The sequence below is a fragment of the Gadus chalcogrammus genome, chromosome 6 (genome assembly GCF_026213295.1).
Source record: "Gadus chalcogrammus isolate NIFS_2021 chromosome 6, NIFS_Gcha_1.0, whole genome shotgun sequence".
In the NCBI taxonomy this organism is placed as follows: domain Eukaryota; kingdom Metazoa; phylum Chordata; class Actinopteri; order Gadiformes; family Gadidae; genus Gadus; species Gadus chalcogrammus.
Window position 1 is genome coordinate 1,659,318 of NC_079417.1, and position 23,040 is coordinate 1,682,357.

At 47.1% G+C, this 23,040-nt stretch overlaps 2 protein-coding genes across 3 annotated transcripts; both read left to right on the forward strand.

Moving 5' to 3' along the window:
- The first annotated feature begins 674 nt into the window (after positions 1-674).
- Positions 675-11,867, forward strand: slc6a19b (solute carrier family 6 member 19b). Its single transcript, XM_056592325.1, has 13 exons — positions 675-873; positions 2,475-2,615; positions 2,693-2,830; positions 4,267-4,448; positions 5,997-6,107; positions 7,282-7,394; positions 8,194-8,322; positions 8,402-8,558; positions 8,683-8,887; positions 9,292-9,451; positions 9,566-9,728; positions 10,097-10,266; positions 11,822-11,867. Exons 1-13 carry the CDS (start codon positions 675-677, stop codon positions 11,865-11,867), a joined length of 1,914 nt encoding a protein of 637 aa, XP_056448300.1.
- Positions 11,821-19,125, forward strand: LOC130384842 (sodium-dependent neutral amino acid transporter B(0)AT3-like). 2 transcript variants are annotated; one of them, XM_056593217.1, is made up of 13 exons: positions 11,821-11,837; positions 11,947-12,204; positions 13,225-13,365; positions 13,853-13,990; positions 14,342-14,523; positions 14,712-14,822; positions 14,956-15,068; positions 15,168-15,296; positions 15,725-15,881; positions 16,113-16,317; positions 17,289-17,448; positions 18,076-18,238; positions 18,538-19,125. In XM_056593217.1, the coding sequence occupies exons 2-13, from the start codon at positions 12,030-12,032 to the stop codon at positions 18,709-18,711; spliced, it is 1,848 nt and encodes a 615-aa protein (XP_056449192.1). In that variant the 5' UTR covers positions 11,821-11,837; positions 11,947-12,029; the 3' UTR covers positions 18,712-19,125. The 2 variants fall into 2 exon arrangements, with proteins under 2 accessions (XP_056449192.1, XP_056449191.1); XM_056593216.1 differs by lacking the exon at positions 11,821-11,837 and having other exon boundaries at positions 11,912-12,204.
- Positions 19,126-23,040: the final 3,915 nt, after the last annotated feature.

The window sequence follows — 23,040 nt, forward strand, 5'->3', positions numbered from 1 at the left end:
TCTTGTCTCTGGTGTTTCCACAACGAGACTTGTAGTGGGGGTTACTCAGTCATGGTTGAGAATGAATTGGGGGAAAGGAACTTTTGCTTTGACTCCTCAAGTACATGAACCACGACATGGAGGAGAAAGGGATTGTCGGCCGCGAATGTCTCCCGCTTGAGCCCCGCTTCCCGCTGCCGAGGGACCACCGCCTTGGCGCAAGCTGCTCAGGGCCACACCCCCCCCCTCTTTGACCCGCCTCTCTCCTCCTCATTTGCATTAAAGCTACAGACACTGAAACGGCGCATTTGGGGAAAGCTCAATGTGCGACTGGCTCGGAGTGGCTGTAATTCTGCACCAAAGCGGAATTTCGGGAACGTCTACAAATACTGTGTTTGGGGCCGACTAATATCTATATTAAAGCATCCATAAAGTAGCATGCCATGGGACCTTTAACGCCCCTAAAGTGAACTTATTTTCCTCAACTCCCCTTAACTTACCTCTTATCTGAATCGACAACACACCATAACATGCCAGAGATGTGCTTGGCGTCGTCACATTAACAGCTCTTATCAGCCCTCTGCTGCTTCTTCAGATAACAGCACGTTGGTTTCCTCCTTCCTGTCCATAAGTTCAGCGCACATAAAGCCGCTCACAGGTAGATCCACCCACAGAGCTGCCCAGACCTCCTCACCATGAAGCTGCAGCTGCCCAACCCCGACCTGGACTCCAGGGTCCTGAGCCACCAGGAGCTGGAGGTGCTGGAGACCACGGAGGCTGGGGACCGCCCCAAGTGGGACAACAAGACCCAGTACATGCTGACCTGCGTGGGCTTCTGCGTGGGGCTGGGGAACGTCTGGCGCTTCCCCTACCTGTGTCAGAGCCATGGAGGAGGTAAGGACGTCGCTTCCTTTCCTATCGACTCGTGCGTTTTGTATCCATGGTGTGTCCGTGGGACAGGCCGTGGCCGGACCGGTCCTGGTCCCAGTGCCGTGGGTCACTGAGCAGTGGTGTTACGTGATGGTGGAGGATCCAGGGATACCTTGGGTAATATTTACCCTCCTCACTCAGAGGACTGGATTCCCTGCTGGTCCCAGTTAGATGGTTCACTGAGCAGTGTTGTTAACATGTGAGTGGTGAGGGGATACCTGGTGTAATATTAACCCTCCGTAGAGACTCATAGTCTCAGCTTACAGATCACTGAGCAATGTATCATATGGACCAATAACAACAGATCATATGGATCACTGAGCAACGTATCATATGGACCAATAACAACAGATCATATGGATCACTGAGGTACCGATCGCATGGATCAATAACAACAGATCACATGGATCAATAGCAACAGATCATGTGGATCCTTTAGCAACCCATCAAATGGATCAATATCAACAGATCACATGGATCCATCACTAATGTCGTTGACATCTTTGTTTGAACCAAGTTGACCTGGGTGTCATATTGACATATTGATTACTCAACAAACTCTTTTATGCTAATTGAGAGCATTTCTGGTCAACTTGGATCAAACAAAGATGTTAATCACTCAAAAAATACTCTCATACTCTAAAGGAAAGTTTAGAGTATCGAACGGAAACGAAAACTCAAAAGTTTCTTTGATAAGAATATTGATAATCACAAACAAAGGAGAATGTTATCAGTGGAGCCTACAGTAGCTGGAGAGGAGGTTCCTGGTTCAAGGGGTCAGGATTATCCGGACAACGAGGGTTATCTCAGCGTTATCTCCGGGTTATCAGCTCCCCCGGGCTGAAGGCCAGCAGCAGGTTGCGGTTCCTGAGAAGCCGCCTCCTGCCCGGTAGTAAAAGGTGGCGATACGGTGACGTCGAGGAGAAACCAGACGGACATTGCCCCGTGGTCCCGGCCGCATCCTATGTGTGTGCATCGATGTGTAAAGCTAAAGTGATGGGATATGATGGTATTTGCAGGTTATGGATAGGTGGTGGGATTTGATGTCATATACCGGTTAGACGGAGGGGATATAATTATGTTAAGCAAAGGTGATGGGATATGATGTCATATACAGGTTAGACGGAGGGGATATAATGTCATATGTTAAGCAAAGGTGATGGGATATGATGTCATATACAGGTTAGGCAAAGGTGATGGGATATGATGTCATATACAGGTAAGCTAAAGCCTTCAAGGTGATATGATGTCATATCCTGGTTAGTTAGAGGTGATGGGATATAATTTCATATTCCAGTCAGTATTATATCATGAATATGACATCATTTTCTATGACTTACATGAGTAATTCTTACTTATAAACGTGATATCATCTCCATCTCTATACAGTGAGATGAACACAGATAAGGTCAGGACATATGGAGTGACATAATTCTATATTTCATTATCATTTATAATAAGAATATTAATAATAATAGTAATGCCTATTATTTTGAGACTATAGATGAAATGGAGCCGGCCTAGTGTGAAGAGGACTCTAAACCGCCCCTTGTCCCCTCTCCCAGGAGCGTTCATGATCCCGTTCCTCATCCTACTAGTCGTGGAGGGAATCCCCCTGCTCTACCTGGAGTTTGCGATTGGCCAGCGCATAAGAAGGGGCGGTCTGGGGGTGTGGTCTACGATCCATCCCTATTTGTCGGGCATTGGTAAGGCTGAACCCCGGAGCCCGTTCTAGAAGCCCCCCCTGTGACGGGCCGCTCTGACGCAGTGTGTGCGTCCCCAGGCGTGGCCTCTATGTGTGTGTCGCTGCTCATCAGCCTCTACTACAACACCATCATCGCCTGGATCCTCTGGTACCTGTTCAACTCCTTCCAGGACCCCCTGCCCTGGAGCCAGTGTCCCCTCAACGCCAACGCAACAGGTACAGCACTCTGACCCCACCCTAACCCTAACCCTTTATCCACCCTAACCCCAAGCCTAACCCTAACCCCTAACCCTAAGCCTAACCCTAACCCCAAGCCTATCCCTAACCCTAACCCTAATTGACCCACCCTGAACCTAACCCAAACCCTAATTTACCCACCTCACTCTACCACTAACTCACCTTAACCCTAACTCACTCACCCTAACCCGCTCACAGTAACCCTAACCCTAACCCTCTCACCCTAACCCTAACCCTCTCACCCAAACCCTCTCACCCTAACCCTAACCCTCTCACCCTAACCCTCTCACCCTAACCCTAACACCCTCTCACCCTATCCCTAACACCCTCTCACCCTATCCCTAACTAACCCTAACTCACTCACACTTACCCTAACCCTCTCACCCTAACCCTCTCACCCTAACCCTACCCCCCCCTGACCCTCTCACCCTAATCCTCTCACCCTAACCCTAACCCTCTCACCCTAACCCTCTCACCCTAACCCTAACTAACCCTAACTCACTCACACTTACCCTAACCCTCTCACCCTAACCCTAACCCTCTCACCCTATCCCTAACACCCTCTCACCATAACCCTAACCCTCTCACCCTAACCCTCTCACCCTAACCCTAACCCTCTCACCCTATCCCTAACACCCTCTCACCATAACCCTAACCCTCTCACCCTAACCCTCTCACCCTATCCCTAACTAACCCTAACTCACTCACACTTACCCTAACCCTCTCACCCTAACCCTAACCCTCTCACCCCAACCCTCTCACCCTAACCCTCTCACACTAACCCTACCCCCCCTGACCCTCTCACCCTAATCCTCTCACCCTACCCCCCTGACCCTCCTACCCTCTCACCTTAACCCTCTCACCCTAACCCTACCCCCCCTGACCCTCTTATCCTAATCCTCTCACCCTAACCCTACACCACCTAACCCTCTCACCCTAACCCTAACCCTCTCACCCTAACCCTCTCACCCTAACCCTCTCACACTACCCTACCCCCCTGACCCTCTCACCCTAATCCTCTCACCCTAACCCTCCCTGACCCTCTCACCCCGACCCTCTCACCCTAACCCTCGCACCCTAACCCTCTCACCCTAACCCTACCCCCCCTGACCCTCTCACCCTAACCCTAACCCTCTCACCCTAACCCTCTCACCCTAACCCTCTCACACTACCCTACCCCCCTGACCCTCTCACCCTAATCCTCTCACCCTAACCCTTCCCCCCCCTGACCCTCTCACACTAACCCTCTCACACTACCCTACCCCCCGACCCTCTCACCCTAACCCTCTCACCCTAACCCTTCCCCCCCCTGACCCTCTCACCCTAATCCTCTCACCCTAACCCTACCCCCCGACCCTCTCACCCTGCCCTCTGATTGCCCCCTTCCCTTCGTCCGGGGGTCTGATGCCCTCCAGCCCTGCTGTCTGAGTGTGCGAGGAGCTCCTCGGTGGACTACTTCTGGTACCGGGAGACCCTGAACACCACCGCCTTCCTCGAGGACGACGGGGGGCTGCAGTGGTGGCTGGTGGTCTGCCACATCAGCGCCTGGGCGCTGCTCTTCCTGTGCATCAGCCGCGGCATCGAGACCTCTGGGAAGGTACGGCTCGCTACCTCCACACTCCCAGACACCCAGTCCCATCGAGACCTCTGGGAAGGTACGGCTCGCTTCTCCACACTCCCAGACACCCAGTCCCATCGAGACCTCTGGGAAGGTACGGCTCGCTTCTCCACACTACCAGACACCCAGTCCCATCGAGACCTCTGGGAAGGTACGGCTCGCTACCTCCACACTCCCAGACACCCAGTCCCATCGAGACCTCTGGGAAGGTACGGCCCGCTCCTCCACACTCCCAGACACCCAGTCCCATCGAGACCTCTGGGAAGGTACGGCCCGCTCCTCCACACTCCCAGACACCCAGTCCCATCGAGACCTCTGGGAAGGTACGGCTCGCTACCTCCACACTCCCAGACACCCAGTCCCATCGAGACCTCTGGGAAGGTACGGCTCGCTACCTCCACACTCCCAGACACCCAGTCCCATCGAGACCTCTGGGAAGGTACGGCCCGCTCCTCCACACTCCCAGACACCCAGTCCCATCGAGACCTCTGGGAAGGTACGGCTCGCTACCTCCACACTCCCAGACACCCAGTCCCATCCAGTGAGTTCAGAGAGACGACCAGGCTGCTCAGGCTTCACCTGGACCCTGCATAGCCCCCCCCCTCAGCATTCCCCTGCTACGCACTTATTGTATGTTGTACGTCCTGGCACTTAAAAATAGTACTTATCGTGTGGCGTCTTACCCTAGCTATCTCTGTTGCACAAGGGTCAATACTAGGTCCACTTCTTTTCAGTCTTTATATAAATGACTTGCCCTCTGTGTGCTCTGATGTAGAGATACAGCTTTATGCTGATGACGCTGTGATTTTTACACATGGCAGCAATAAACTTCAGGCTGCAGCAAAACTCACCAATGCATTGAACCGCATCTCAACTTGGCTAATTCAATCATGCCTTCAACTAAATACATCAAAAACAGTCAGTTTTTTTTTGGAAAAAAAAACAGTTTTTTTTCCAAAAAGCAATATAGCACTCCAGACCCAGCCATAATGCTGTCAGGAGTAAAATTACAAGTTGTCTCTGAGTTCAAGTAACTTGGCCTCCTAATCGACTCTCACCTGTCATTCAAATCTCATGTAAAAAAAGTAGGTCACAGGGTTAAGTTTAACTTATTGACTTTGTGCACTTTCCTTAAATGTTTAATGTACACTGTGTTTTATTGTCTGCTTATTTTATTGTTTGTTTGCCATTGTTTGTCAATTCATTCTTACGACTATGTTGTTTTTTAATCTTTGTTTATATGCATTTTATTTCTGTAATTTTAGGTTGCCTTTTGAATATCTGGCAGGGGACAACAGATGAAAACTAGGCTCTTAGGCTAACTCTGACTCACTTACATTTTGAATGTTGATTAGTGTGCAATGTCCCTGAACTAAACCAATAAAATAAATAAGTATAATGGTTTAACATAGTGATGGTTGTGGTTTCTCTTTCTTCTATCAAATGTCCTTATTGTAAGTGGCTCTGGATGAAAGCGTCCGCTCCACGCCCTGAATGTGACTGACTCCAGGCCCCCTGTGCCCCCAGGCGGTGTACGTGACGTCCACCCTTCCCTACCTGGTGCTCACCATCTTCCTGATCCGGGGACTGACCCTGAAGGGCTCTCTGGACGGGATCAAGTTCCTCTTCACTCCCGACGTGAGTCCGCCATCCCACATCACATAAGATAAGCAAGGGATAATCACTGAGAGGCAGGGCACTAAACAGTTTGATATGCCCGGCTCGTGGACGGCTTACATCCAGGTGAGGTGATTATCCCGTTTATTCTACTTGTTGCTTGCCAGCATAACAAAACAATTTAAATACTTTAATAATTCTGCTTTTTCTAATTCGTATTGCATACTCTGTTTAAGTTCCTCTCCCTCATAAAGTAGTCCCGTTAAATTATGATCGATCAAACATGTTTTGGACACCTCGAAGGGCATTATCCCAGCTATATCATGGTCACTTGCCAAAGAAAATAGATTAAGATCATTCATTTATATTTTCATGCGTTTTACAATCCAAATATATAGTTTATCACATGCCATAACATTGTTTCCCTGGTAACGCCTGAGGGTTTGACTAATACCTGGAACAACCATTACCCTCCCGTAAGGTTCTTATGCAACGGAAACGTTGTTCACTCCTCCAGTAATTAGGACAGACCTTAGCTACGACTTGGCAACGGGAGGTATCGTCCCAGCCTTTATACCACAGATACTCTAGGGTCTATAGCATATAACCGCGTTTTCTGATTACAGTTTAATGCATTTTTCACAATTTACCAGCTCTCGTTTTGAAGGCTGAACAGACAATTTGACTGGAACTATTTAGCAGGTGTCCATATATCAAGGATTAATGGACACCCTGCAGCCAATCAGAATCAAGTATTCCAAGAAATAAATAAAACCGGCGTTTGGATCTACTATTTGATGACGCTGTGCTCAGTCAGCATCAAGTACAACCGACAAGTCAGCGGGCAACCTGCCGGATTAATGCCCTCCTCCCCGCCAATCAGAATCTAGCATTCTTAAATGAAGTACAATAATGCAATGTAATATAAGGCAGTAAACAGTAACCTGTATACCGTATATATTCATTTACATTTACATTTAACGCTTTTATCAAAAGCCACTTACAATAAGTACATTTGTCAAAAGAAAGAAAAACACAAATATATATCTCTGTCGGTACAGTAAGGATGTTCAATGCCAGGCACTAACAACCACAATGTTAACCCGTTCCCCGTATACAACGCAGATAGCTAAGATAACACACGACACAAGTATTCAGTACATCAAAAGGATCCTTGTGTGTGTTCCTCCGTCAGCTGGCGGAGCTGGCCAAGGCCTCCACCTGGCTGGACGCAGGGGCCCAGGTCTTCTACTCCTTCTCCCTGGCCTTCGGGGGCCTCATCAGCTTCTCCAGCTACAACTCTGTTCAGTAAGGAGCTTCATGGGTCCATGTGTGATCATCAGGCTTCACATCAGGGAGCACACCTCCCTTCAATGGTTGAACATACTGAAGGTCAGGCTCCACACACGCAGCGTGAGCTTCTCCTTATGAAAGGGTGAGGTTCTCACTTTGAGAGGGTGATGTACTCATTATGAAAGGGTGAGGTTCTCACTTTGAGAGGGTGAGGTTCTCATTATGAAAGGGTGAGGTTATAACTAAGAAAGGGTGAGGTTGTCATTATGAAAGGGTTGGGGTTCTCATTATGCACGGGTTAGGGTTCACACTTTGAAAGGGTGGGGTCCTCACTATGAAATGGTTAGGTTCTCACTATGAAAGGATTAGGTTCACACTATGAAAGGGTTAAGTTTTCACTATGGAAGGGTTAGGAGGTAAGGGTTCTCACTGAGAAAGGGTAAGGGGGTTAGGGTTTTCACTATGAAAGGGTTAGGGTAGGGGTTAGGATTTTAACAATGAAAGGGTTAGGGATCTCACTATGAAAGGGTTAGGGATAAAGACAATCAATTAATACCTTTGACCTAAAGTCAAAGTTGGAGGTTAGGGTTAGTTGCTGGAAGTTGGAAGTTAGATACAGTAGACTTTGAGGGTCCAAAACAGTTTTCCTACTAGCAAATGGTAACTTATCTGAATAACATATTCATAACATCAAGTGAAAACAGAGCATGTATCCATCACTTCAGGATGTTTTATGTATTTCCTCAATAACCATTAATTTCTTAAGGGCTTCTAAACCTTGACGAACTTAAGGCCTTATCTTGTTTCCAACTAGTAATAACTGTGAACAGGATGCATTGATCATCTCCGCCATCAACGGCTTCACCTCCGTGTACGCGGCCACCGTCGTCTACTCCATCATCGGCTTCAGGGCGACAGAGAGATTCGATAGCTGTGTTTCCGGGTATGAAAGTTAAAAACCAGCTAGTGTCAACGATGGAGTCCCCTGAACCGCTGAGCTGGAAAACCATTTTTCTTTCCAGAAACATTCTAGCATTGCTGAATGGGTTTGAACTTCCAGAAGGCAGCATCACAGGGACCAACTACGATCAAATCTTCACAGAGCTAAACCAAACAAATTCTGCTCTCATAGACACACTGAGTCTGAAAACATGCAGCCTAAACACATTCCTCAGTGAGGTAAGACCACAAAACTTTCTTCCTGTTCTTAATTGAAGAGTTACACCCCTGTATTGTCAGATATGTTGCACCTCATCAACAGTTACACCCCCGTAATGTCAGAGCATGTCCTGTTTTGTCCCAGGGAGTGGAGGGAACCGGCCTAGCCTTCATCGTGTTCACGGAGGCCATCACCAAGATGCCCTTCTCCCCACTGTGGGCGGTGCTCTTCTTCATCATGCTCTTCTGTCTGGGCCTCTCCTCCATGTTCGGGAACATCGAGGGGGTCCTGGTTCCCCTGCAGGACCTCAAGCTCTTCCCCAAGAAGTGGCCCAAAGAGGCTGTCACCGGTACGGCGGTACTTCCGTCTGCATGCTCTCACTACTCCATCCTCCATCGTTGTCCATTGGAAATATAGGAATAAAAACACACACATTTGTGGGGTGGGGGCACCCTACGAATTAGAAAAGGGTGTGAAGGGTGTGGATTCGGCCCCAAATGCCTCGTACCTTTACACATCTCTGATCGAGACTTCTAACCCCTACCTGTTGCGTAATGACACGTATCTGTCTTCCCTGGGAGTGGCTGTAGATAACAGGTTCTGGTATATCCGTAGTTGTCGATTAGTGTTATCGTTGTGTGTTATCGTTGTGTGCTATCGTTGGGTGCTATCGTTGTGTGCTATCGTTGTGTGCTATCGTTGTGTGGCATCCCTGTGCATCATGCGGTCCTGATTGCTCTGTTTGGGCTGCAGGTGTTACCTGTCTGCTGTGCTGTCTGCTGGGGCTGATATTCGTTCAGGGTTCAGGGAACTACTGGCTCTCTCTGTTCGACGGCTACGGCGGCTCCGTCTCTCTGCTGGTAGTGGCCTTCTGCGAGATGGTCTCTGTTGTCTACATATACGGGATAGACAGGTGATGAGGGAACCCTGACAAATAGATCAATAAGTCTCCAATGACAATCCCAAAGATATGCCGTAAGGTTTTAGGTTTCAACAATATTCTTTTGATTCGTTTCCTTCCTCCCAGGTTCAACGATGACATCGTCTTCATGATCGGCCACAAGCCAAACATCTTCTGGCAGATCATGTGGAGGGTCATCAGTCCGGCTGTCATGCTCTTCATCCTCATCGCCTTCATCGTGGACAAAGTCTCGGAAGACCTCATCTACAAATCCTGGGATCCTGAATCGGTAAATAATCAGCTGGATGTAATGCTATTGATACTTTGACTGGCACTTAATGTACGCACTTACTGTATGTTGTACGTCCTTGCTCTTAAAAATTGTACTTAGCATTGTGTAGCATCTTATCGTAGCTACCTTTGGGGCATACGGGGAATGGTTAAACCTAGAAAATATTGGTGCTTTGCACTTGGTTCTATGAGCAACCTTACTGTACCAACAGATCTATTGTTGTTTCTCTTTCTTCTGAGAAATGGACTTATTGTAAGTAGCTTTGGATAAAAGTGTCGGCTAAATGTAAATGTGAATGCTAGTGAAATATTCCGATACTACCAGGAACACGCGATAGTCAGTGGTGGTTTGCTTTATGTTCACAGGACGTTTTCCCTGCCCTGGTGGAATACTCCTATCCCTCCTGGATCTACGCGGTCATCATCGCCTTAGCAGGGATTCCCAGTCTTTTCATACCATGTATCGCCATTTTTAAATGTCTCAGAAACCTAAAAAGGAACAAATCAGACATAGAGGAGCTCCAAGCTGCCAAAATGTGAGTAGTGAGCATCACAAGATATTGTGGAAATATTAACCTTAACTATAATATACAATTATATAAACCCTGTTTACATAATTACTAGTCAATGGAGAGGAATTTCTGTAAATTCTCCTTGGATAGTTTTTATTTGCATTATCAATGTAGCCACGAAGGCAACTACGATCAGAATCATGTTCACCCATTGTCTCATTAAATGTATGCTTGGTAACTTTGCTGCCTGAATCTTCCGGGATCACACTCTAAATTTAGATAAAATACTTTGCAGTCCGAAGGGTCCTAAACATAAGTGATTCTTCATCACCAGACCGGTGTGGAACGTACACCACGACTCTTCTGCTCCACCCTTTTCTATTCCCACTTTCAGTAGCGCAACAACAATAAAACGAGTTACTGGTTAACTTGATTATGGTACATAATCAAGGTCGTACAGAGAGATTGGAGTGGATTCAATACGTGGCCGATGGTCCCTCAGCCAAGTGCCTTCCTTCCTTCAGGCTTCCTTCTTCCTTCTACCTTCCAGTAGCTGATAAAATGACAATTCTCTTCCATCCTCCTGTCTTTATTCACCCTGCTAACATTTTTTACAAGGGGCAAGAAAACCATACAAAGGTTCTTGGTCCTTAGGAAAAATGTGTTAATTGAAAAACAAGTTAGATGTCATGTTCAAGTTGTTACTACTGTGTATCTGTGTGTATTTATTTTTCATAATCAAATAAGAATCAATATCACGCAACTATAGTTTGATAGAAATACAATTAAAGTTGACTTGAAACCTTCAGGTTAGATAAATTATTATTGGGGTTTATTGCAATTCATTTGATTCTGTTCCAATTATTCTGTTGTTTGATATTAATGCATTTAAGAAAGGAACTTGCACCCTATGAAAAAGATTTAGAGAAAAAGTAGCCTACACACTTTGCACTGTTAATATTCATTGTTTTTTTGTACAGTGGATAAAGTTTGATGTTTAAATGACCACTAGACGGAGACAATACGCTGTGTTTAAATAAAGTACATTATGCAAACATGTGATCCTCTTTTAAATACTTTAACAAAGACTTGAGTTTTATAAGGATGCATGTTTGAATGAAACTCAAACTATTTAATTCTAGGAAAGACAGCTCTTACTCAATATCCCAAATAAATAAATACTTCATCGTGATGACATAATTACATCATAACAATTTGAAGATGATTCTACCTCAGCATATTTAAAGATTGTTAAACAAAGGAGCTAATAATATCACTATGATAGTACTGATACATTTTTGGTCTGAAACTAAACTGTACTTTACTCAGATGTTGCATACAGTCGAGTAATCAACTGTGGTCGAAACAAAACCAAGAAACGGCCTTGGAATGGAAACCGGACTGAACTAAAAACCAAGCGGAGGACAACATAGACACTGACCGTATAAAGGGACAGCAGGACCAGGCATTACCGGTCACTCATCAATATGCAACAGCTAAAGAGGAGGCAGAGATCTTGTTAGGAGGGCAGAATACGTTTGAATCTCTCCTGTACACTGATGTGTCCCTGTGCTTCCAGATGTTCAACTTTAAAGGTTATTAGTTCCACTGATATCATGTTCTAGATCAAATAAAGCGCCCAGACACACAGCCTCTTTGTTCTTCAAGGAGTGTTACCAGACTGTTGTCGTTCTTGTTTTTTAGCTCCGCCCCAAGGTGAACCTACCCGGCGTGGTTTTATCCTAAGCACAGCTCGGCGAGGGATGCTTTGACAGGCTGGTAGAGATATGATTGATGACCTGGACGTTTTGACGGAGGAGACTCCTGATGGGGAATCCAAGGGCACCCCTGAAAGACCCAAATGGGACAACAAGGTCCAGTATCTGCTCACTTGCATTGGTTTCGCTGTGGGGCTCGGGAATGTTTGGAGGTTCCCGTACCTGTGCCAGGTGTATGGTGGAGGTAAGAGTCAGTCTCACTTTGTAGGGCTAGCAGAAATATTGTTTTGTGAGTATGGCTGTTATTATTTATTGTGTAGATGCATTGTTTAAAAACAAATCAAAGGACTGAATTTGGGATTTTGATTTTGGGTCTTTTCGGAAGGTAAATCCAAAATCCTGGTTTGGTGTTTCCAGCATGTTTGTATAAAATTTATTCCACCAAACTGCATGGTGCCTTTGTATGGTAAGCCGTGAACTCATCTAATTTTCAGACAATTAAAAGGCTTTATTTCATATGTAATACAATAAAACAACTTCTCGACACAGATCAATGTTGCATAGAATAATCCAGAACATAAAATTAGCCGAGTCATCACATCAACATTATTTAGTTTACACCCTGGTAAGTTTAATGTTGACCCAAAGCTCTCGTTGTGATAAAGCACGCTACGTTGATAGTGCAATCTCCCACCCAAACACCCCCGACCGCTATATTCAACCTTGGATTAAAAGGCTCTCTCAGCCTGCGTACCATGGATCTCAAAGGTATCTCATAGGGACCTCAGAGGGATCTGATAGGGACCTCAGAGGGATCTCAAAGGTATCTCATAGGGACCTCAGACGGATCTGATAGGGACCTCAGAGGGATCTGATAGGGACCTCAGAGGGACCTCAGAGGGACCTCAGAGGGACCTCAGAGGGATCTCAAAGGTATCTCATAGGGACCTCAGAGGGACCTCAGAGGGATCTGATAGGGACCTCAGAGGGATCTCAGAGGGACCTCAGAGGGACCTCAGAGGGACCTCAGAGGAACCTCAGAGGGATCCGGCCGCTACCTTCTCACACAAAAAAGGAGCTCACAGCTGGGATCTGACTTCAGGGGCATTCCTGGTCCTCTACCTTACAAACCAGGAGCTCACAGCTGGTTCTGTCCCCAGGGGGTAACAGCTGGTTCTGTCCCCAGGGGGTAACAGCTGGTTCTGTCCCCAGGGGGTAACAGCTGGTTCTGTCCCCAGGGGGTAACAGCTGGTTCTGTCCCCAGGGGCCTTCCTGATCCCCTACCTGATCTCCTTGGTGGTGGAGGGTCTTCCTCTGCTCCACATGGAGCTGGCCATCGGTCAGAGACTCCGCATGGGCAGCATCGGCGTGTGGAGCTCCATGTCGCCGTACCTCGGGGGAGTAGGTGAGCTGCTGTCCCTCCATCTTGTCTACGCACCGCCTTTCTGCAGAGCGCTCTTTTTTTTCTTAGCTCTTATTTTCTTCAGCACTATTACTTTAGCATCAGTACACAAAAAATGTTTAGAAAGGTCACAGTAAAAACAAACAGTAATTGCTTTGAATGTAGGGATAGATATTAAAGTTTTAAAGTTAAAGAGACATTTATAAAGTTACAATAAATCATATATATATATATATATATGGATAATAGAGGGGTGGAGTTAAACTCCATACCTATCATAATGAACCCTTTGAAGGTTGGTTGGAGTCATGAATTATGTAAAGGAAAATATGCACTGTGTAAATGTTATTCATTCATCAAATTAGATAACAAGAGTCTGTACACTCTCACACTCACACACACACACACACACACACACACACACACACACACACACACACACACACACACACACACACACACACACACACACACACACACACACACACAGGTGTGGCCTCCATGCTGGTGTCCTTGCTGGTGGGGCTGTTCTACAACACCATCATCGCCTGGGTCCTCTGGTACTTCTTCCACTGCTTCCAGAGTCCACTTCCCTGGAGCCAGTGTCCCGTCAACGCCAACCACACCGGTAACGCCAAACCCTGACTCATAAACCCTGACCCACAACCTGACTCACAAACCCTGACCCCCAACCTGACTCACAAACCCTGACTCACAAACCCTGGCCCCCAACCTGACTCACAAACCCTGACTCACAAATCCTGACTCACAAACCCTGACCCCCAACCTGACTCACAAACCCTGACCCCCAACCTGACTCACAAACCCTGACTCACAAACCCCGGCCAACAACCTGACTCACAAACCCTGACTCACAAACCCTGACCCACAACCTGACCCACAACCCGACCCACTAACCCTGACTCACATCAACAGCTCATCAACAGCTCATCAACTTGTCTTCTGTTGTCTGGTCCAGGGTATGTGAGCGAGTGTGAGCTGGGCACCCCAGTGAACTACTTCTGGTACCGGAGAACGCTCAACATAACGCCCGACATCGATGCCAGCGGGTCCTTGCAGTGGTGGCTGGTGCTGTGTCTGGCCACGGCCTGGTGCCTTGTCTACATCTGCTTCATCCGGGGCATTGAAACCATTGGGAAGGTGATCACAGTGGACCCCTCTTATCTCCGCATATTGAAGCCAGATAATGTATCAAGTGTACAGCGTACATCGTGAATCATATCGGAAGCACAGAAAGTCATATTTCTCGGCACAGTCATAGTTACGGTTGACGGCTTACACGGGATGAGGCTTTGATAAGGCTACTAATCATTGGCTTATTTTATCAGGCTGTTTATGTGACCGCCACATTCCCGTACCTGGTGTTGACCATCTTCCTGGTGCGAGCGTTGACCCTCCCCGGGGCTCTGGACGGACTGGTCTACCTCTTCACCCCCAACGTGAGCCGGCGCTTCCACTTCCTGCCCCGATTGTCAGTTCAGAGTTCAGAGTTCAGAGTTCAGGGTTCAGGGTTCAGGGTTCAGAGTTCAGGGTTCAGAGGTCAGAGTTCAGACGTTGTGTGTTCTGTTGCAGTGGGAAACGCTGAAAAATCCTAAAGTGTGGCTGGACGCCGCCACGCAGATCTTCTTCTCTCTGTCTCTGGCTTTCGGGGGCCTCATCGCCTTCTCTAGCTATAATCCTCAAAAGTATGCTACCTTTATGTTGTTTTATTCACACTATAAACATGTTACATCTCACATTATACTGTATGTGCAGTCGAACCACTGAGCGTCCTCTCTCTGCAGAAACAATTGTGAAAGGGACGCCCTGATCGTAGGATGTGTCAACAGCTTCACGTCGGTTTACGCTGCTATTCCGATCTTTGCCATCCTCGGCTTCAAAGCCAACGCCGACTACAATGACTGCCGTAATGAGTATGAGCCGTTACTTCTACCTGTGTCCAATTCCAGTCTGGGTGATCAAACCAACGTCACTGTAACAACTGTCATAGTCCAGGCTTATCTTTAACATCTGTTACCAATACACCAATGTACCAATATCAAAAACCCTTTGTTCTGCACTTTTCAAAAAGCAAAGTGCTATGATGCTTTTGTTTACCTCTGTAGCAGGCAGTCCCTTCGCCACTCATTTTGATCGATTCTATTGGTCGATGAATTAGTGAAGCCAGGAAAGATGGCTACGATGGTTTGATCAACCAGATCGGTATTGCCCTTCAAGATCACTCAAAGTTATCATTAAATCATCTCATTCAAGTGTCTTCTTGAGTTTAGTGTTATGGCTTGTTGATCATTGTTGCCCTTATTATTAACTGTCTAGTGTTATTTCTCCAACCCTTTCTTAGGAACATATTGGCATTAACAAATGCATTTAGCATCGGTGATGCAAACATAACCCTCCAAAACTACGGTGAATGGTTGAGTCATCTCAACGCTTCTGATCCCTCTGAGGTGGAGAGCCTGAACCTGAAGACCTGCAATCTTCAAACTTACCTTGAACAGGTGCACCTTACAAATATCCCTTCTCCATCTGGATTTGGAGTTAGTAAATCCAAGCAACAGGGATTTAGATGCCTATCATTAATGATTCTAGGGGTCGGCTTTGCACAAAGGGAGACACTCTGGAGTGATCAGAGTCAAAACCAAGGCCATCCAAGTTCAAACAACAACCTGCCCTGCCTCTGTTCATCACAGGGCGTTCTGTGCCCACAGTAACGGTTGTTCTTCTCACAGAGTGCCTCTGGAACAGGGCTGGCCTTCATCGTGTTCACCGAGGCGGTGATACAGATGCCGGGCTCCCAGCTCTGGGCCGCCCTCTTCTTCATCATGCTCTTCTGCCTGGGCCTCTCCTCCATGTTCGGCATGCTGGAGGGAATCCTCACCCCACTGCTAGACCTCCACCTAGTCCCAGCCTGGGTTCCTAAAGAGATGCTCACTGGTAATGAATTAATGCGTCAAGTATGGAAAACGGATTAGTCTCCACTCTGGGTCCTCTGGATCCTAGCAGATGGGGTTCCTCCATCTGTTCCCAGGAGGATCTGTAGATAATCTTATAATAATCCTATTAATAACGGTACGGAAACAACTTGCTCCGCTTGTTTAGGGAGATGTCGTCTACGTGCAGGGCCGACGGACTGCGGGGGAAAGTGAGGCAGTCGTGGGGGGGCCCAAGGCAGAGGGGGGGCCCATGGCAATTAAATTTTTTTTTAAAAATAAAAATCTTTTGAATTATCCACAGCCCATAGTGTCAGGATTCGCACACGGCCACGTCTCCCCCCCGTAAACAATTGTTATTTTAATTCGGGGGGGGGGGGGGGGCCATCAGTACCTCTTGTATACAGGGCCCAGGATTTGGTGCAACGGCCCTGTCTACGTGTACAACCACAAGTTTCCAACTCCTTACTCCTTCTGTAGCGGACTTGTCATTCATAGAATAAAGTTTGCTAATAAAAATTAGATTTTGCATGACTCACAATTCCGTGCTAAATTTTGAATGAGGCTCAATAGAGCATGTCTATCCTATTGTGTGTCATAGGCACCTGTGGTAATTTAGAAGAAGATTTTTGAAGTTTTCCCAAAATGTTCACTGTGCAAATGAATCTTTCCAGACGGACATTAAGGGTCCAAGAGGCCAAAGGTTCAGCATGTAAAACAAAGCCCGTGTATCAAGTTTCAGAAAGGTTCTTCCGCCGTGATGGCGGGGGCGAAAGCATCAACAGATACTCTGGGAATACATAATATTAATACTACAAGACTTAAGACTACATTTCCATCAGTCTTCAAGGTCTATGCCTGGTCTTGCTTGACCTACATTGGATGTTGTCCATCCAACTAAATCATATCCAAATACCTGGTTAGGGTTAGCGATGTGGTTAAAAACATGAAGTACCTCTCCCCTGTTGCTTGTAGGTCTGATATGTTTGTTCAGCTTTACTGCGGCCCTGATCTTCACCTTGGGCTCGGGGAACTACTGGTTGGAGATCTTCAACACCTACGTCGGGTCGCTGCCCCTGCTCATCATAGCCTTCTTCGAGATGACGGCTGTGACATACGTCTATGGGATTAAAAGGTAAGATAACTACGAAGTCACTATGAAAGCAATGTTGGAAAAAAAAAAGTTTTGCATGGAGACAATATACTATGTATCTGAGTGTATATAATTATAACAATTTGTATCTACTTTATGTGTATCTTAATGTTGCTATGTGTATCAAAGTGTGCCTCTGAGTATACACAGTATGTGTGCCTGTTTGTATAAAGCACATGAATCTAAGTGTGTATCTGTGTGCATACAGTATGTGTGTCTTTGTGTGTATACAATGCATGTATCAAAGTCTGTCTCTGCGTGTATACAGTATGTGTGTCTCTGTGTGTGTACAGTATTTGTGTCTCTCTGTGTATACAGTATGTGTGTCTCTGTGTATACACAGTGCACGTGTCTAAGCGTGTCTCTGTGTGTACACAGTGTGTGTGTCTCTGTGTGTACACAGTGTGTGTGTCTCTGTGTGCACACAGTGCGTGTGTCTGTGTGTACACAGTGTGTGTGTCTCTGTGTGCACACAGTGCGTGTGTCTAAGCGTGTAGCCAGTGTGTGTGTCTCTGTGTGTACCCAGTGTGTGTGTCTCTGTTTGTACACAGTGTGTGTGTCTCTGTGTGCACACAGTGCGTGGGTCTAAGCGTGTCTCCGTGCCAACAGGTTCAGTGATGATATTGAATGGATGACCGGACGCAGGCCCAACCTCTACTGGCAGGTCACCTGGAGGCTGCTAAGCCCCCTGATGCTGCTCATGGTGTTCCTGGCCTACATCGTGATCGAGGCTGAGACCACGCCCACCTACAACGCCTGGAACCCAGACTTTGTAAGCGAGCGTCTAAACGAGGTCCATGTTCCCAATCGAACCATAACGTATGTTATTTACATTTAGGACATTTAGCAGATGCTTACATCGAAAGCAACTTACAAGTACATTTGTCATAAGAAGCGGAAAGATATATCTCTACAGCAAGGATGTTCATAGAATCAAGTGCCAAGCACTAACAATGATAGCTAGTGATAGCTAGCTAATGCAGATGCGCCACAGTTAATTACAAAGAATTAACACAATGTACAGTTCTCCGTGTCATGGGCCAGAGTTAGTAATAGGGTCTCCTTCTGCAGGTGGACTTCCCCCTGTTCGACGTCCAGCCCTACCCTGGCTGGGTGTACGCTATCACCGTCCTCCTGTCAACCATTCCCATCATCTCCATACCCCTGGTCGCCTCCTATACATTACTGCGCTTCCTGAGAAAGCGATTTATGGACCGACACAATATCAACCCATATGCTAATTGATATCCCCACTTCTCCATTTACATATTTTGATTCATACATTTTCTTCCTTCAATCTTGAGTGGTCGTTTTTTCAAATCAAACCCCTCTCAAACTGATTAGACATAGTGCCCGCTTATGTCAGTACAAGTCAAGTATACAAATTGTATGGTAAGCTTTGAATTATTGATCAGTTGATCATGTTTTACATCCATTTGTTTACCCTATGAGCTATGACATATTTACATTCAAACAATTGAATTGTATGATGCTTTAGTGATCATGTGTGTTTGCAAACTTAAGACAACTCAGCCCGCTACCCTTTAGCCTTTATATTTTCCTCTTAACTTGGCGTTTTGTTCTAAATCAATTTAAATAACCAAGATGTGAACTCGTATTGTAAAGAAATACAAATAAAAAAATGCGGATAAAACCTGAAACACAAACAGAGGTTGAGTTTTATTAATGCAATCATTCATTAAATATTCATCCTTTTCATTCATTACAACAAATCCTGGATCTGGGACTGGAGCGGTGAAATGATATCTAAACGCACGTGTCAGGGTAAAGCTCCCTTAGGATTCGGGATGTTCAAAGGTTCACGCGGTTTATTTTTGCACCGGAGCAACATATGTGTCAGTCAACACATGCATGAGTGTGTGTTTGTGTTTGCATGTGAGTGTATACAGAAGATAGTGTAAACGATGTATTGGACCCTCCAGGGCAGGACCCCCTGCCCTGGAGCCACTGTCCCCTCAACGCCAACGCAACGGGTACAGCACTCTGACCCCACCCTAACCCTAACCCTTTATCCACCCTAACCCTAACCCTAACCCTAACGCTAACCCTTTATCCACCCTAACCCTAACCCTAACCCTAAGCCTAACCCTAACCCCTAACCCCTAACCCAAACCCTCATTTACCCACCCTAACCCTAAGCCTAACCCTAACCCTAAGCCTAACCCTAACCCCTAACCCCAAGCCTAACCCTCTCACCCTAATCCTCTCACCCTAACCCTAACACCCTCTCACCCTATCCCTAACCCTGACCCTCTCACCCTAATCCTCTCACCCTAACCCTAACACCCTCTCACCCTATCCCTAACTAACCCTAACTCACTCACACTAACCCTAACCCTCCCACCCTAACCTTAACCCTCTCACCTTAACCCTCTCACACTAACCCTCTCACCCTAACCCTCTCACCCTAACCCTCTCACACTAACCCTACCCCCCTGACCCTCTCACCCCAACCCTCTCACCCTAACCCTCTCACCCTAACCCTACCCCCCTGACCCTCTCACCCTAACCCTCTCACCCTAACCTTAACCCTCTCACCTTAACCCTCTCACACTAACCCTCTCACCCTAACCCTCTCACACTAACCCTACCCCCCTGACCCTCTCACCCTAACCCTCTCACCCTGCCCTCTGATTGCCCCCTTCCCTTCGTCCGGGGGTCTGATGCTCTCCAGCCCTGCTGTCTGAGTGTGCGAGGAGCTCCTCGGTGGACTACTTCTGGTACCGGGAGACCCTGAACACCAGACATGGGGGACTCGAGTCACATGACTTGACTCGAGTCAGACTCGAGTCGCAAATTTGAGGACTTGAGACTTGCTTGACTAACAATGATAAAAGACTCGACTTGACTTTGACTTGGTCTTCATGACTTGAGACTTGACTTAGACTTGAGACAGATGACTCGAAATTACTTTTTTAAAGTTAGATTAAATGTTGGATATGGGATTTGCGATACGCCAGCCGATTTTAAAAATACACATCTCAAATGGTCCTACCCCCTCTCGTTCAACGCTGACTCTGACTCCACCCATTCCAAGTACATGGACGCGCAATCATGCAAGAGCGCGAACACAGATGCGCGAGAGTGAGCCAGGCTAGCTAGGTTGGAGTTTAGGGTTGTCTTCTAGTGCTAGGTCCAAATGTGGATTAGCTAGTTAGCTAACTCCAGTAGCTACCGCAGGATAACAACAAACAGAAGCTTGCTCTGGGTCACGAGCTTTGAGTACGTGCACGTGCACGAAGGGGTCACTCGCGAGGAGCGGGGGAGGGGGAGTGCAGTACGACCGTTTGATTGACGTACTTACTGTCCAATGCCACTCGGTGGTTCTGAAAATCATTGGCTGGAGTTTTTCGAGCCCTGCCCGTTCCACAGATTATTGACTTGTTTAATTTTCATGTCAGTACTTCTAACTCAGTGGCTGTAAGTGGGTTATAATAATGATTTCAAGTGATTTTCAAGTAAAATTACACCGTCAGAGCCAGAGCGTCAGACTGGGCTGTTCTCGGCATACCGCAAAAAAATTAAGAGGTTTCAAGTTCCAGTCCCCAAATTCAGTTGAACCACTACCTGGACATTTGTGATGGACAGAGCTGCCTTCAGTTTTGGGCCTATTCACATGATGGTTTTGGAATGTTTTGAATAGTTTGAGTTATTGTTAATGTTAAGACATTGTTATTGTTAATGTTGAAATAAAACTCAACTTATGAACCACTCACTCTACCGATTTTTAAATGTGGAAACTGGGTTAGATGATCAGATTTTTGTATGACTTGACTTGTGACTTGCTTGACCTGAGCAATGACTTGACTTGTGACTTGCTTGATTCTCACCACAGTGACTTGGTACTTGCTTGAGACTTGAAGGTTATGACTTGAGACTTGCTTGTGACTTGCACATGAGTGACTTACCCCCACCTCTGCTGAACACCACAGCCTTCATGGAGGACGACGGGGGGCTGCAGTGGTGGCTGGTGGTCTGCCACATCAGCGCCTGGGCGCTGCTCTTCCTGTGCATCAGCCGCGGCATCGAGACCTCTGGGAAGGTACGGCTCGCTTCTCCACACTCCCAGACACCCAGTCCCATCGAGACCTCTGGGAAGGTACGGCTCGCTACCTCCACACTCCCAGACACCCAGTCCCATCGAGACCTCTGGGAAGGTACGGCTCGCTACCTCCACACTCCCAGACACCCAGTCCCATCGAGACCTCTGGGAAGGTACGGCCCGCTCCTCCACACTCCCAGACACCCAGTCCCATCGAGACCTCTGGGAAGGTACGGCTCGCTACCTCCACACTCCCAGACACCCAGTCCCATCGAGACCTCTGGGAAGGTACGGCTCGCTACCTCCACACTCCCAGACACCCAGTCCCATCGAGACCTCTGGGAAGGTACGGCTCGCTACCTCCACACTCCCAGACACCCAGTCCCATCGAGACCTCTGGGAAGGTACGGCTCGCTACCTCCACACTCCCAGACACCCAGTCCCATCGAGACCTCTGGGAAGGTACGGCTCGCTCCTCCACACTCCCAGACACCCAGTCCCATCGAGACCTCTGGGAAGGTACGGCCCGCTCCTCCACACTCCCAGACACCCAGTCCCATCGAGACCTCTGGGAAGGTACGGCTCGCTACCTCCACACTCCCAGACACCCAGTCCCATCGAGACCTCTGGGAAGGTACGGCCCGCTCCTCCACACTCCCAGACACCCAGTCCCATCGAGACCTCTGGGAAGGTACGGCTCGCTACCTCCACACTCCCAGACACCCAGTCCCATCCAGTGAGTTCAGAGAGACGACCAGGCTGCTCAGGCTTCACCTGGACCCTGCATAGCCCCCCCCCTCGGCATTCCCCTGCTACGCACTTATTGTATGTTGTACGTCCTGGCACTTAAAAATAGTACTTATCGTGTAGCCACGAAGGCTACTCAGCTACGATCAGAATCATGTTCACCCATTGTCTCATTGAATGTATGCTTGGTAACTTTGCTGCCTGTATCTTCCGGGGATCACACTCTGAATTTAGATAAAATACTTTGCAGTCCGAAGGGTCCTAAACATAAGTGATTCTTCATCACCAGACCCGTGTGGAACGTACACCACAACTCTTCTGCTCCACCCTTTTCTATTCCCACTTTCAGTAGCGCAACAACAATAAAACGAGTTACTGGTTAACTTGATTATGGTACATAATCAAGGTCGTACAGAGAGATTGGAGTTGATTCAATACGTGGCCGATGGTCCCTCAGCAAAGTCCCTTCCTTCCTTCAGGCTTCCTTCTTCCTTCCAGTAGCTGATAAAATCACAATTCTCTTCCATCCTCCTGTCTTTATTCACCCTGCTTACATTTTTTACAAGGGGCAAGAAAACCATACAAACGTTCTTGGTCCTTAGGAATAATGGGAAAATGTGTTAATTGAAAAACAAGTTAGATGTCATGTTCAAGTTGTTACTACTGTGTATCTGTGTGAATTTATTTTTCATAATCGAATAAGAATTAATATCACGCAATTATAGTTTGATAGAAATACAAATAAAGTTGACTTGAAACCTTCA

Coding starts and splice junctions, on each gene's coding strand:
- slc6a19b (XM_056592325.1), top strand. CDS start 675: ATGAAGCTGCAGCTGCCCAACCCCGACCTGGACTCCAGGGTCCTGAGC. Junction 8,559..8,682: donor TAAACACATTCCTCAGTGAG/GTAAGACCACAA, acceptor GTTTTGTCCCAG/GGAGTGGAGGGAACCGGCCT. Junction 10,267..11,821: donor GAGCTCCAAGCTGCCAAAAT/GTGAGTAGTGAG, acceptor CTGTGCTTCCAG/ATGTTCAACTTTAAAGGTTA.
- LOC130384842 (XM_056593217.1), top strand. CDS start 12,030: ATGATTGATGACCTGGACGTTTTGACGGAGGAGACTCCTGATGGGGAA. Junction 13,366..13,852: donor GCCGTACCTCGGGGGAGTAG/GTGAGCTGCTGT, acceptor ACACACACACAG/GTGTGGCCTCCATGCTGGTG. Junction 17,449..18,075: donor TACGTCTATGGGATTAAAAG/GTAAGATAACTA, acceptor CCGTGCCAACAG/GTTCAGTGATGATATTGAAT.